Consider the following 14,128-nt stretch of genomic DNA (forward strand, 5'->3'; position numbering starts at 1 on the left):
TCGTCGAAAGCGAAGCAGCGCACATAAAGTGAGGACGAGCTGCTTGAGCAGCCAAAGACGGGAGGTTCGCAGCATCAGCATCACAGGGTACCCAAATCATGACTCTTGTAGGCGTTTACTGGTGGATAAAAGGGAATGTACGTATGTGAGATGAAGCTCTTTTTTTTTTGTTTATTGTAAAATGGAAATCCTTGGGGTCCATAGCTGTATCTTTCTCTTTTTTGGTGACAACCCCCCTTTGAATATGTGCTTTAGACATCTAGGTATGCAAGAAACGAGAGAAGAATAAGAAGAGAAAAAACAAAAAAAAAAAAGGCTCTTTGCCCGCCTTCCCAAGTATCCATGTTCTCTTCAAAAACAAAAGGAAAAAGTAAGCAATCTGTCAAAATCATTTCGTGAAGCCATTCAATCATATAGACGGCGAGAAAAAACCAACACCAAACCATGCTAGTGACCAAAAGAAAAAAGAAAAGAGGAAAAACAAGGAAACCTCCTCAAAAAGGGTGACTCTACATCCCAAGCATATGCCCCTACGTCGCCTCAGGAGAAAGCTCCAAATCGTTCATCGGATTGAGCGAATCTCTGTCGTCGAAGTGGGAGTCAAATCTCAGCGGTCTTCCTCTTTCTTCCTCTTCTTCTTCCTCTTCATGCCTTGGTTCTGCTTCGTCCACAATTTCTCGCTCCGTCTGCTCCCCGCTGTCGGCATCCGAGTGTGTCTGGTTCCACACTTGCTCCAACGGCTCCAACGGCTCCAACGGTTCTTCAGCTCTGTCGTGTATTTCATTTTCAACTTCGCCCGCTTCTTCCTCCTCCTTAATACCCTCCTGCATAATCGATGTGAACAAGTCGTCTTCAAGATTAGGAGACGACGGGCCTACAAGATTATCCAGCAAGTCATATGTCACGTCCGTGGGTGCCCTCCGGATCGGCTGAGGAGAAAAGGGGCGGGCATTTCGCGGCTTGTTAAAGTCAGCCGAGAAGACGCTTTCAGAGTCACCGCTTGGTTTGGGATCTGAGGCCATGGCATTAAGCGCCTGGTAACGATCATGGTCCATCAGCAAACTCTCGCTTCGTGGTTCGGACGTCGTATCGGCCAGGATGCTCTTTGGCGGCAGGATAGAGAAGAGCTTAACTCCCTCTCCACCGCTTGCACCAGCACCATGTATACCATCATCCTCAATTGCAAACAAGTCCTGGCCTTTTTCCAGAACATCGTCCAGGCCACCACCACTCCAGCCCTTTCTGGCCAAGCTTTCGAATATGTCGACTTCGGCTCGCACAAGACTACAACTAGCATCGACAATACGCGCGCTCGTCTCTTGGCTTTCCCTTAATAGCGTTCTCGCATGGTCTCCATGTAGAGTCGTCAACCCGTCGAGCTTATAAGTCAACTCGACAAGATGAGCTCTGAACCGGGCAACGTCCCGGCGCCTCTGCTTATGCAACTTTAGGCCTTCCTTTTCCAGGCGCTTAACCTCTCTGCTCTGTGCCTTGATGCTCTGCTGATACGTCTCCTCTTCGTCTCCAATGACGGTTTGCCACTTGTCGAGCTCGTGGAGCAGGGGTACTTCGAAAGAGCGGTAGACAGTCTCGGACAGAATCTGCTGGTGGTTTGCAATCAGATGATGCACTCCGGATGCAGACATGAGCGTATCTGCCGTGCATTGACCTTTGGTCGTGAAGCTGGCCGTCATATTGGTAGCCCCAGCGGGGCCAATGGGCTCTGACCGCGCCTCTTTCAGTCTGGCACATGCTTCCAACGCCGAGCCAAAAGTAGAGGCAGCCGTAGATAACGCAGCGAGAGCAACCCTATAGGCCTTGGCCGAAGTCAACAGGTCCGCATACGCCTCCTGGGACCGCTCGAGGTCTGCGTTTGTTATGACAGCATGCAACGGGCGTGGGGGAGGCGGTAAGGGCAGGTTGTACTGAGACAGCGGCAGAGCAGTCGACGCGAGAGAATAGACGGGAGACTCAGGCATCGGAGGTAGCTGGGAGGGCGTCGGACTGGATGGTCGAGAAACAATCGGCGTCGCCATGCCTTGATGAGATGAGAAATATCAAGTTCCAAAAGTGAGAAAGCAGACAATTCCGCTGATGCAGCGACAAGACTCGTTCGCGGTTGCGGCACGGATGGTAAGATGGGATGCTTCGCTGCCTTATTGATAAGAGCAGACAGAGCTGGGCAGGGCTGGAGGATGCAAATAGCTGGAAGACAAAAACAGCGCGGGCCAGCAGCAGCAACGACAATAGTTCGTCAGACGGTCTGAACTGCAGACACGACAGGACCAGAAGAGAAGATGGCCAGGCCGCAGCACATGGCAGAAGTGCAGTGCAGTGCAGTGCCGTACAAGATGAAGGCAGGAGTTGAGTCTGTCTGTACAAGTTATGGACGAAATGTTATGTTAGGTATCGGTATCAGGCCCGGGCTTGAGGTTCCCTGCAGGCCCCCACAGGGCGGTAAGACGTGGAGGGGTCTGGCAGAAACAGCGGCAAGTTTAGCGACCGGAAAGCCTGCAGCGTCTCATTCTATAGCGTGATCAGTTGGCGCAATGCCCGCCGTGGCCATCCATAAGCCGCCACGCATGACACCTGACGTCAATGCAGAAAAAAAAAGTTCGAGTACATTAGCTGTGGTGCCCTTATCGCGGCCTGTTATCCCTTGTGATGCGGGAAGCCTGGAAGAGAATTAATCGGTGCAGTACTTGCATTGCATCGCTATCATTTAGGGGGGGTGACGTGGTTTTTTAGGCGTGTTGTATAAGCCACCACAAAACACCGGCTAACAAAACATGAACACTTTGATGCCTGCGGTGTTGCAATACGTTGGTCGATGCCAGCAATTGATATCCATATAAGCAGAGCATACCTACCTGTACATAATGTGTACGCATGTAATACAAAGAACCTCTACCAATACTCCGTTCGTACTACTAGACCACACAATGTACTAGCACATTGGATCGTGCTGTTTTTAGTAGCAGATGGAGCTGTCTGGTGTCAAAATATTAGCACATGCATGGATTTCCGCAGCGGATGATCCCCCTCTTGGTCTCGAGTGGGACAGATGCCCTTGTTTCTTGCATTGGCCTAGGCGCCTACGAATACAAGTTCCCACTCTTTGCTCCGTTGTCATTCTGCGGAGGCAATACGAAGCACGTACATCCTCGTACATACATGCGGCAGCGGTTCAACTCGCCGTGCCTCACTCATCCCATTCATCAACCGTTCCCAAGACCCTCTGTAGACTTGACCATCAAACACTAGCAAGTCATGCTCCAGGTCCAGCTAAGACAAGTTCTCGTCGATAAAGGCCTCTACATCGTCCAGCTCGTCCTCGCAAGTCGCATGACCCAGTCCGCTGCCCACCACCAAACTGTTAGCATGACCCCCGACACCTTGAGCACTCATATACAGCTAGAAAGCAGTTGAGTTGATTTCGGGGTCACTCACGGATATACATCCCACGAGATTGAAAATCCCATCGCCGTCAACGCATCTCGGCTCTTCTTGGCCAACCCCAGCGTTACCATGCGGTCTTCTATGCCGTGACCCAAAAAGATGGGCGTCTCCTTGCTTGCATTATCTTCGGGTACATATTCCATGAAGTTTTCGATCAGCGGTAGCCATGCCGAGAGCAGCACGACGCCAGCGAGAGTCTGTGGGAACGTCAGGCCGGCGAGAACAGCTACCACCCCGCCCTGAGAAAAGCCGGCAACGATGATGCGGTTTGCGGGTGTACCAGCGCTGATTTCATCGTTGATGAGACTTTGGATGTAGTCTCTGCTGGCGAAAATACCGTCTACGTCTTCATCGGTCTGAAGCGCATCTGGAGAGCCGTCGTAGACTTGCTGCAGCAACATTAATATCACGTAACACAATCTGAGAGGCGGGGGGAAACCATACAATATCAAACCACGCGGGCATCGATACTCCCCCTTTCTACACTTTTATCAGCCCTTAAATCACAGACTTCCAGTGAATTGGAGCACTTACTGCGGTGAATGCAATCACAGGCGCATAGGGAAGCACAAATTTAACGTGGTCGAGTTGGCCGTTGCCTCTCCAGTGCTCGACCGACCCAAGTGGTATGTCTGGTGTATCGCCTAACCCATGGATGAATATCACCGTTGTCGTGTGTTCAGCCAAGGCTTCGACGACGACGGGGTCTGTCCGAAGAGCAACTGATTTTCCCTTGTCTACCATAATTAGATATTATAGATTAGCACAGTCTGAGTATCACAAGCACCACATAAAAAGTGGCTTGGTGTTACGGCGCCGAGAATGATAACGAAGGCAACGAGTGACACAGATCCAAGCACTGAGACCAAGGTAAGAGGGGTCGAGAGTCAATAAGGCACACATTGTCACTATCGGTGCTCTCCCTGATTTATACTGTATTTTTGGCGACAGCGCATCATCTAGATGTCTCAGACAGCCTCATGTTGCATAACAACCGCCAGTCATACGTTGCCAAATAAATGCAGGGTAACCGCCCTGCGACCAACCAAAACTTATATGCATGTCCCATATCATGTTGATTAAATGGCACGCCATCCTTGCAGCTTCATGGGCTGTTGGGTTTAATTAATTCGAGGCTGGCTTTGCATGGAGGGAATGATGGCTTTATCTGAAACTCATTTGCATGATCTGCGTAGGTACTTGGTGGTGGTTATACCCCATCAAATTCATAGAGGGAAGCAGAGCACCTGTGTATTTTAAGAGACATCACAGGCGAGACAACAATTTCCTTACCTGTGTATATTCTCCCAACGGGAAAATAAACTCTCCATCGCTCACCTAGAAGGCCATACTTTTTAGGCATCTCTCCTTGAGCAGATATAAGAGTACATCACATCTCAACAGACGACAAGGTAGTAGCTCGCAGGATCATCCTTTTCGTATCCCAAACCAATCAATTAAACATGCTATTGCATCCCACTCATTCCCGGATTAAAAAAGAGAAATATACACAGCGATCATCCCATCGCTAGCCCTCTCCGTCCCTCAATCGCATCAGTCCCGATGCTTTCCCAAAACGCCGAATATCAGACATTTATGCAGAGCCGACGAGGAGGCCGTTGAGAGGAATGTGTACTGCAGCAAGACCCAAGTTAGCCAACAATGGTTTTCTCCATGTATTTCACACCCTGGAGCAGGTAATAAAATTGGAAAACGCACTCAGCTTGACGATGAATCCGACAGCGCCCATGACGCCGAAGCCGATGCCAACAGCCTGGCACAGCTTGAGAAACTCCTTCTGGTCGGCTAGAAAAAGGGTAAACAAGACGTGTTAGCTTGGGGCGACGCAAGTGCACAGGCAGAGCAAGGGACACGTGGTGGGAGAGATGCGTACGCTTCTGGCAGCGGTTGATGAACTGCACGCCGTCCTTGAAGAACTCGCGGGGAACCTCGAGGATCTCCTCAACTTGATCGGCCATTGTGGAAGGGTTGGAAAGGTTGGGCGCGAAGATGCGATTGTTGGGATGCAATTGGGTGCAGTCGCGTGGAGTTGGGAGGAGGGAGAGAAGAGAGTGATGGTGTCGCCAATGGGTTTCAAAGAGGATGCTATGTTTTAAGCCGAATTCTGGAGTATTAAAATGCCACCTCGCCTCAATGGGCGTGGGGACCGGGGAAAGTGTTTGGCCGATGTTCTGCCGGCTGCGAAGCTCGAATCTAGAATGTGCCGTTTTAGGATGCTGGGAATGGCGTCCTAGCTCAGCCGGATATCCACCATCCCATTGTGAAGGGAGTGAGTGGCTGGTTGGCTGGACGCATATTTTGTTATTCAGCAGACAAAGTTTATGGACAGCTATTAAAAGATATATATTTCTACTCTGGCTACTATTCTATATTACGTCTACATCTATCTACTAGAAGATGGTAGCGATAGATATCTGTACTATCGGAAAATAGCTGGAATTTCCGTGAATATGTCTACTATCAGATAGCACCTACTTAAATGATAGAGTCATGGAGGTGATATCTGTTGGAAAGAAGCGAGATAGTATACGTACCTACAAACTTTATGTAAATGGAGTTAGTACCTCATTACTATAGACGTTCTATACCGTCTTGTTATTTAGTCTCCTACAACAACATCAACACACTATTAATTTGTTCGTCATCTTATTTTCAATCCTCAACAAGTTATGAGCCCGGCGCTCCGCTGACCAACGTTTTTTGATCTCCTGCAAGACTACAACACCAACTGCTGGCACGGTCTGCCCAAACGCCAACAAACTGATAATCGAACGTAGGGTCTGATGTGCCAAACCCACATACCGCCGGACCTGACACTCCTTGAACAGTCTTCGACAGGTTCTTGAGCCCGGCATATCGCTCAATGACAACATTTCTTGCAATCAAGTTCGTACATACGTGGCTGCAATGCACTTACATTGAAATATGGCTGGGAACTCTAATGTTGCCTTCACTTTACTTCCTTCCAGCTCAAGCTGTGCCAAGCCGTCGGCATTGGGTTCGGAGTCATGGGAGCTGTCGGATTCATCGTCAAGCTGCGAGGAAGGTGCCTATTTATACTACAATCCAACACAGCATCGTCTCTCTGTTAAGAAGAATGCCACCACCACGAGTTTATTATCCGTTGGAGCTGTATATAGATCTGGGAAGATATTGGAAGTAATATCCAGAAAATTACCCTAGTTGCCACTGATTCCTAGGTACCGTCGACTACGCTGTCCATGCATATGCCATAAACCCACCACTTCCATATTGCCGCCCATGCGATGCCAGAAAATAACCAAAAATCTCCATCAAAAACGCCCATGCAATGTTATATAAGAGCTCGGTACATCTCACAATTTCTCACTCACGACCTGCTCGCTCGTGAACCAGCTTCTTCCACCGGTTTAACAAGCCCCAGAGACCACCACTTGTTCTTCTCCGAATCCTTGGGTCCACAGCGCCAAGAACATGCCCGATAAAGAAAAGGCACTGCCATCTCCGTCTCGTCCTTGGTGAATGGTCTCGTAATGACATTCGTGGTGCCGCGATCAGGTAGGGGAAGGACGGTGCCCCTACATATCTCTCGCCACTCAATCCACTCAAGTCGAGGCACCACGAGCGTCTTCCCGCAAGTTGAACAATTCACCCCGCCGTTGTCTCTCTGCGAAGAGGCACGCTGCAGCAGCTTCTGAAGGTGTGAGAGCCCGTCTGGAATGTACGAATCGAGTTCACGAAGCTGGCTGCTATGATAGCAGCTTTGCAGCGCCAGTTCGACCAAGCTAGGCACAACGCTAGGCCGCGCCGTCACTTTCATTGAGGTTTGTGAGGAAACGGACGCAGGTAGACCAAACTGATCACTGCCTACTGCGACTGGCAGGTGTGTTATCGAAGATTCCTCCCTTGATGGGAGACGGAAGTCTGAGAGAATTTGGCCATTGGAGTCAGAAATCTGCAGCGGAGATCGGCCGAGCCATCGAGTCAAATATCGTGGCACTTGTTCATCATCGAACAACCATTTGTATCTGATTGAAGCGTATGGTGCCGGTTGTAAGATAATACCCTGGCCACCATTCTCCCCGTCAGGTGGAGCGGCCTGCTCTGGCTGTATGAACGGATTGACAAAGAGGGATAAGTCACGGAATTTCCCTCCGACTTTGAATAAATCGAGAAACTCAGCGGGCAGATACTTAAATCGGTTCTGCGATATGTTGAGTTGCCTCAGGTTGCTCAGCTTCGAGATTGCCGAGGGAAGCTCTGTGAGCTGGTTTCCACGAAGACTTAGCACTGTGAGGTGATTGATATCGAAAAGTGAGCCAGGTAGTCGTGTCAAGCTGTTCGATGCCATGAACAGCTTCAGCTCCGGCTCCCTCTGCACAAACGCAACATCCTTGGCCACAATGGGGATGCAAGCAATTTGACTGAGGCGGTTGACGGTATCATCCGACAACACCTCCAAGCCCATGGACATGAGATCCACGGTTTCATTGCCGGAGTCTAGACACTCTTGAATCTTGCGCCGGGCGCCTACTTCTGCCTGAGACAGTTGAGGCACCGCCCGGGCTCCCAACTGTGGCAACCTTGGCAATGCTGGGAGGTCCAAGCCCTCCACAAAGTCTTCGCCATCGGTGGCATCGCTCCCTAGAAAGACACCACTGTCAAAGTCCCTCTTCAAGTAGCGCTTTGTCTGGATGGGAGCAAGGGTGACATCCTCGGTGGAGGCGGCATCTGGCGATTCAAGCTGTTGTTGGAACCACGATCCAACGTAGCGTCTCTTGTGCCTCCCTTCGACATAATTGTCAAGCCCCGGGTCATCGTCACTAGAAAAGACAGCTGGGTCGCTGGAATTGAAATTCAAGGGCGACGAGGGATTCCCTTGCCGCGAACTAATACGGTGACGCTTGCGGGGCTGGTTGGAAAAGCTCTGAGATTGTTCATCCCACGAGACCGCAGGCAGTCGAGGCAACGACGGCTCTTCCGACATTTGACAGACAAGCACAGACACAGACGTGCCAAACAAACATGGAATCTACCTGAAACGTGTAATTGGAATTCCTGCCTTTCAAAAGCCGGAATATAACGACGTGACAGCGGTAGAAACGCGACCAACGCGTTCAGAGGGGGCTAGGCGTAAATAACTTGCAGCGCTACCAGTTGCAGCCCCACGCCGGCCTCCACCCTTGTCGCGTGCGTGGTGTATTTTGTGACAGCTCGAGATATCCTGGGCTGCCTGCCAGGCAGATGTTGCGTGGCAAAAGCTGCTCTGCTCTCTATGCTGTACTCGTATGCGCAGCGAGATGCCATCATTTCTTACTGTACCGTTCTTCCTGGCACTTTCATTATTAGAGCCAGCCAGCATCTCCATGTTATATGTCCATAGGTAGCATTGAATTTTTTTTAAGCTTTTGTCAGTAAGCCCAGATTTGGCCGTAGTTGCATCGGCCTCCCTAAGAATCCCAGGCCCCCGCATTTTTATCGGTTGGAGCAAAGACCCCTTTCGTGGCTATCATAAGCTACCAGGGTATAAGAGAAACCCGGTACGGACACCCGTCGGCGAATCTCCAGCTCTCTCTTGCTGACCTAAACTTCACAACTGGGACACATCTTGGGCGTTGGGGGTGGTGCAGCGTTGCGGGCGGTACTCGTATTAGATCGAGACTTTGCGTGGGCTGCAGTTCGAAGCGGATGTTGACTTGGGCAGAGATTGATTTCTATATAGCCCTGGCTCAGTCCCAGTCGTCGTCGTCGCTGTCAACCCGCGCTCTCCCAGCATTGCTTGTCTTGATGGTCTTGCTGGCCAATCGCTCCTCTTCAGCATCCTCCGCTGCCCTCCTCCTCTTGACCACTCGCAAATCGGAATCAGGCACAGCACCAACTTCAACAAGCAGGTCGTCAATCTGCCTCATGTTGGTCCGAGCACCAGCCAGGGTCATCAGGGTCACAATCTGCTTTACAATGTCTCCCTTGTTGTAGACCAAGATTGTCGGGCAGTTTCGATCCGGGTAGTTTTCAATGGCCTGGCTTGCTCGAATTTCGCAAAACTTGATGTCGCCGTACTCCTTTGCAGCTTGTCTCCAGAGCTCTGATAGAACCCTTGATTCCACATTGCCCGAGGTGGATGTGAGGTTGACGAAGACGGGGCCGTTATTGGAAGCCTCCGTGATTTCACGCTGGTAGTCGGGCTTGGATATGGGATATACAGAGCCGTGGATAGACTTCTTCTGTAGGTTGCTCAATTCGGCCATGCGCTTCTGGCGATACTGTTCCAGGAAGTCGTCATCTTCTTCGTCTTCTAGCTCGTCGAGCTCGTCCAAGTCTTTGCCCTCCAGTCGGTTCTCATGCGCAAGTCTTCTGGCCTCGAGAATGGCCTCCTCAATCATAGGAGTCGGGCTGGGTGGCTTCTCGGGGATAACGCCATGTTTGCGCAGAATGTCATTCCTATGGAGGGGTTAGATTGCTGCGCATCGACCATCGCGGGGCAGCTTACCATTCAGTATCGGCGTTGGGGTCGTCGATTGGAACGGCGATTCTTTGTTCTGAAGGAGCGGCCATGGTGAGGCTTTAGTCGAATGTAATTATCGGAGTAACTGTGCAGAGAGGCCAAGATGCTGAGAGAAACGTCAAGTAACGAAACGGCACAGTTGCATGAAGCAAAGTAGCTCTACCACCGTTGACAGCTGGCGTCGTGGGGGGCCGCGCAAATCTCCAGGCAGACAAAATAAGGGAGCCATCTTTTTTGGCTGCCTTGGACACAAAGATGACTCCATAGCTCTTATTCTGCACAAAGGCGGTGCATAAAATCCCCATATTTCCTTAGTCGCGGATTCACAATTGTTAGCGCGATGGAGCTTCTCTAGCTCGGTCCAATTGTAAGGAAGATACGGGGTACAACAGGGGACAAAAACTTCATCACGTGCTGGTGGGCGGCCAAACCCTATCACGCTATTCCGGTTTGGAGAAAAAATTCCTGTTGCCAGCGAACGAGATTCGCCCCCTCAATGTGCACCGAACTTTTCCTCGCTTAACTCCTCTCACTCCAGCTTGCGAGCCTCTCAAATCGTTGCCAGATTTCGTCAAGACCCTCGACCTCGCAAGACACTTTACGGCAAATTTTTTTCGAGACAATCAGACAAGATGGTGAGCGACAACCCAACCTTTTCTGCCCTTGGGAGGATGGATCGATGCGATGCGTGGGAATACCGGGATGGCGGAAGGATACTCGTCGCCTGACGACGAAGGGCATCAAACTTTTTTTTTGGGCCAACCGCTGGAGGACGATCCGGATTGAATTGCATCGATGGCATACTTGGGGAATGGGGATACAACACATCAAAGGGAAACAGAATTGCTGACTGGATATTGTCATAGGTGCTCGCTGTTGACCTTCTCAACCCTTCAGCGGCCTCTGAGGCCAAGAAGCACAAGCTCAAGGTACGAATCGAATCGAAGTCATCACGAATGACGCCACCGAATATGCACATGGGTTCCTAACGTTTGATTCATCTGTCTAGACCCTTGTTCCTCAGCCCCGATCATTCTTCATGGACGTCAAGTGCCCCGGCTGCTTCACCATCACCACCGTCTTCTCTCACGCCCAGACCGTTGTCATCTGCCAGGGATGCACCACCGTTCTGTGCCAGCCTACCGGTGGTAAGGCCAGATTAACCGAGGGCTGCTCTTTCCGAAGAAAGTAAACTGCCCGCGGGGCGGCTTTCTTTCCTTGGGTACTGATGACTCTTATGGTTATATGGTGGTGATCATCTCGGATCTGCAAACAAAACATCATCGACGTGGGGGATAGACAATATACCTTGCGAAAATAATCAATCTCTTTTGCAGATAGAAGATGGAACACCCAACACAGGGGCGTTTGGGGGTCTCCGGATATCTTGCATGGCACATCATTCTTCTCGTTTTTCCGTTTACGCGCCTTGTACCACAGAGTCGTTTCTTGAGGCAGGAACAAAAAAAATAAAGCACTGCATGGGTGTTCAGCTGGAGAAAGCATTCACTTGAGTGTCTAGATGGATCTTTGATGGACTGACTAGGCGCGATGACGTGGAGCCGCTGATTTGAGGATCGCTTCATACCCGGAGTGCAGTGGGTAGTGGAGGATAGCACTGTGCTTTTGCGAAATTCAAAGGTTTCCACGAATATTGTCGTCTTGTCGCCACCAGTGATGCCGTGATGTGTTATGTGAGGCCGAACTATGCTGGAATGTCCATTTGCTGCCCAAATCTCGGGCTGCCGCTTCCCAAAGGCGTTCGAAGGCGTTGAATGAACCCAGCTCCGTAATTGTAAACACGGATTATGTGATATGGAAAGGGATTGTCTTAATGGATCTATATTCGCTCGACGGATCCATTGTACTTTTGTTTCTTATTAAACCAAATTTGTACTTATACGGCGTTCGCTATCATAACGTCACTAATGCCTACTGTAACTGCTTTCGGTAATAACTGCAATGAAGAAGACGACGGCAACTAGTTTAGTATCAATGCAGCCAACCTAGTGATGCAACATCGTTTGTGATATTGTGTGAACTACGGTTCATCAAAATGAATTATAATAGAAACCTGCTGGACAATTGTAGTATGGCCTTGGGCTGATTGGACATCCTTTCCTTGTGGCTCTCTCAGTCAGTCAAGGTGGTGGTGAGATGAGCATTTAGACCCGGATTGCAAGAACAAACAGGGACTACAAAAGAAGTATGCGCAGATATGAGAGGAATACGCTCGCCATTCTATACGAGTTTAGTGTGGCGGGTATGTGCGGATTGTCGGTTTCTGTACGCTGGTCATTTTGTGGTTCCCTCTTTTTTTGCACACTTCCCTTGACAGCCACCAAGTATGAGGTACCAATACGGGATACAAGAAGAGGGGATGGATGGTAGCAGATATTAGAAGGATTTGACGTTAAAATCAGATAATGCCCCCTCTGCATCCACAACGCTCGAACTGCACGTCGTCCTTGTGGTACAGGGTCACTAAGTCGGGGTGCTGAGCAGCCACTCCCACAGTAAGCCCAATAAGCGACGTAAGAAGGATCTTTAATCTTACAATCCAACTCTAATGCTGCTCAGCATGCGTCATGGGACATCGCTTTTATTACCTAGGTAGGTAATCGAGCCCAAGTTGATAATCGAGACACGTTTATGAGGATTTTAAACTCTGTTCCCCCCAATCCATCTCTACAACCAATTTCCCACCTCAATGTCTGCAGTCCCGGAACCTCGATCAAATACATCTCTACTTCTATCGACATTAACTTTCCGCCATGTATAGGAATAACGACGGCAAATTGTGTGACCCAGATACTAGACAGCCCATTACCGGAACAACACGGGACGAGCTTCTCTGGTTTTTACGCACAGAATACGAGGGACAGCATCGGGCCAATATTCCGTATTCTGCCACCACCTACACTTACAGGCCATCGGTTCGCGATGTCGTTGCCAATGACTTGCCAGATATACCTCTTTACCACTGGATAGATGCTTGTAACAAGTCAGTGCCCGTCTATATCATACCGGGACGAAGGTGGCTACTACTTCGGGTGGTACTTCATAACTATATCTACCGACGATGGTTCCGTCCATATCGGAGCGAAATCGATCATGGACGCTTTATCTGCAAATTCATATACCCACACAACTTACCTGATGAACCCACGACTTCTATGGTGACGATCCGTGATATTATTTCTCTCGACCAAGCCTTCTGCAACAAATTTCAGGCACAGCGCAGGATTTATGCTGAAGAGCGGTGTTCAGATACCAGATGGGTTGAAAGCGACTACATTGAAGGCTGTTTGAATCATCATATTCTTCAACCTTTATTTCAAGCACTGCTTATTGTTGTGTCCGATGAGAAGTACAACAAGGAAACATCTGAGAATGTCAGCAATCTTCCCGTGTACTTGGTTCGCACAGGTGTAGAAGAAGGACTCAGCGCACCCATCTCTTTTGAGTCTATCTCAGCCAAGATTATCAGCCACCTGAAACCTGGACGTGTTGTCCAAGTCACAGTGGAGACGGCTATTGATTTCGTCAAGGGATTAGAAGCTAGAGAGGCTGCTGCGTTTGGGCTGCGACCTGACCCGGTAGTGGATTGGGCGCCGCCCGGGCAAATGATTGAAGATTGGAAGTTGACAAGAGAGACTGAACCTCTGGTCGGACCAAATTCCCAGTGGGTGAATATTGAGAAATATCCGAAGTGGACTGGGAGTGGCGAGCGAAACGACTCTGGGCTCATGGCTCGGTTTGAAGAACAGGCGTTTAGGCTGGAAGCTATGAGAGAAGCTGGGATGTAGGCGGAATTCGAAGCGTGGCGAGCCACTGGTGAATCCACTGTTAAATAGAACACTGTATGGGATGGAACTGGAGTTGCTGTTATGATAGGCCATGACTTTCACCAATTCGGTCTTGATGTTGGTGAGAAGAGCAATGGTTCTCCTGTAAATGACGAGAGGTGCTTACCTAGCGTATGACAACATATTCACACGAATTAGCCGTAAAACATGGAATATTGTTAGTATTACAATATACAAATAATTTGAGAATGTAGCGATAGTCGTGATACTTTCATAGAGCAGCGCTGTCTTCATGGAGTAGGTAGCGTCAGTGTAGCGATGTGTAGCTTTCTAGAAAGGTAGCATGTAGCGTGGC

At 49.7% G+C, this 14,128-nt stretch overlaps 7 protein-coding genes across 7 annotated transcripts; 2 read left to right on the plus strand and 5 right to left on the minus strand.

Annotated features, from left to right (window-relative positions):
* Positions 1-530: 530 nt before the first annotated feature.
* On the minus strand, positions 531-2,036 carry M431DRAFT_497687 (hypothetical protein; the record flags this gene model as incomplete). Its single annotated transcript, XM_024917626.1, has 2 exons — positions 531-768; positions 844-2,036. The coding sequence occupies 2 exons, from the start codon at positions 2,034-2,036 to the stop codon at positions 531-533; spliced, it is 1,431 nt and encodes a 476-aa protein (XP_024772069.1).
* A 1,249-nt stretch (positions 2,037-3,285) lies between these two features.
* M431DRAFT_7808 (hypothetical protein) lies at positions 3,286-4,203 on the minus strand (the record flags this gene model as incomplete). Its single annotated transcript, XM_024922647.1, has 4 exons — positions 3,286-3,358; positions 3,451-3,848; positions 3,904-3,939; positions 3,994-4,203. 4 exons carry the CDS (start codon positions 4,201-4,203, stop codon positions 3,286-3,288), a joined length of 717 nt encoding a protein of 238 aa, XP_024772070.1.
* Positions 4,204-4,885: 682 nt separating this feature from the next.
* On the minus strand, positions 4,886-5,447 carry M431DRAFT_510557 (hypothetical protein). The gene is made up of 3 exons (XM_024919501.1): positions 5,354-5,447; positions 5,179-5,265; positions 4,886-5,094 (listed from the first exon to the last, which is right to left on the minus strand). The coding sequence occupies exons 1-3, from the start codon at positions 5,436-5,438 to the stop codon at positions 5,054-5,056; spliced, it is 213 nt and encodes a 70-aa protein (XP_024772071.1). The 5' UTR covers positions 5,439-5,447; the 3' UTR covers positions 4,886-5,053.
* Positions 5,448-6,736: 1,289 nt separating this feature from the next.
* M431DRAFT_216935 (hypothetical protein) lies at positions 6,737-8,817 on the minus strand. Its single transcript, XM_024913521.1, has one exon. It carries the CDS (start codon positions 8,444-8,446, stop codon positions 6,830-6,832), a length of 1,617 nt encoding a protein of 538 aa, XP_024772072.1. The 5' UTR covers positions 8,447-8,817; the 3' UTR covers positions 6,737-6,829.
* A 371-nt stretch (positions 8,818-9,188) lies between these two features.
* M431DRAFT_90872 (hypothetical protein) lies at positions 9,189-10,014 on the minus strand (the record flags this gene model as incomplete). Its single annotated transcript, XM_024924194.1, has 2 exons — positions 9,189-9,900; positions 9,950-10,014. The coding sequence occupies 2 exons, from the start codon at positions 10,012-10,014 to the stop codon at positions 9,189-9,191; spliced, it is 777 nt and encodes a 258-aa protein (XP_024772073.1).
* A 582-nt stretch (positions 10,015-10,596) lies between these two features.
* On the plus strand, positions 10,597-11,156 carry M431DRAFT_7812 (hypothetical protein; the record flags this gene model as incomplete). Its single annotated transcript, XM_024922655.1, has 3 exons — positions 10,597-10,683; positions 10,831-10,893; positions 10,974-11,156. The coding sequence occupies 3 exons, from the start codon at positions 10,597-10,599 to the stop codon at positions 11,154-11,156; spliced, it is 333 nt and encodes a 110-aa protein (XP_024772074.1).
* A 1,301-nt stretch (positions 11,157-12,457) lies between these two features.
* Positions 12,458-14,046, plus strand: M431DRAFT_216982 (hypothetical protein). The gene is made up of 2 exons (XM_024913522.1): positions 12,458-12,577; positions 12,747-14,046. Exons 1-2 carry the CDS (start codon positions 12,534-12,536, stop codon positions 13,771-13,773), a joined length of 1,071 nt encoding a protein of 356 aa, XP_024772075.1. The 5' UTR covers positions 12,458-12,533; the 3' UTR covers positions 13,774-14,046.
* Positions 14,047-14,128: the final 82 nt, after the last annotated feature.

This window comes from Trichoderma harzianum, assembly GCF_003025095.1.
Source record: "Trichoderma harzianum CBS 226.95 unplaced genomic scaffold M431scaffold_10, whole genome shotgun sequence".
Lineage (NCBI taxonomy): Eukaryota > Fungi > Ascomycota > Sordariomycetes > Hypocreales > Hypocreaceae > Trichoderma > Trichoderma harzianum.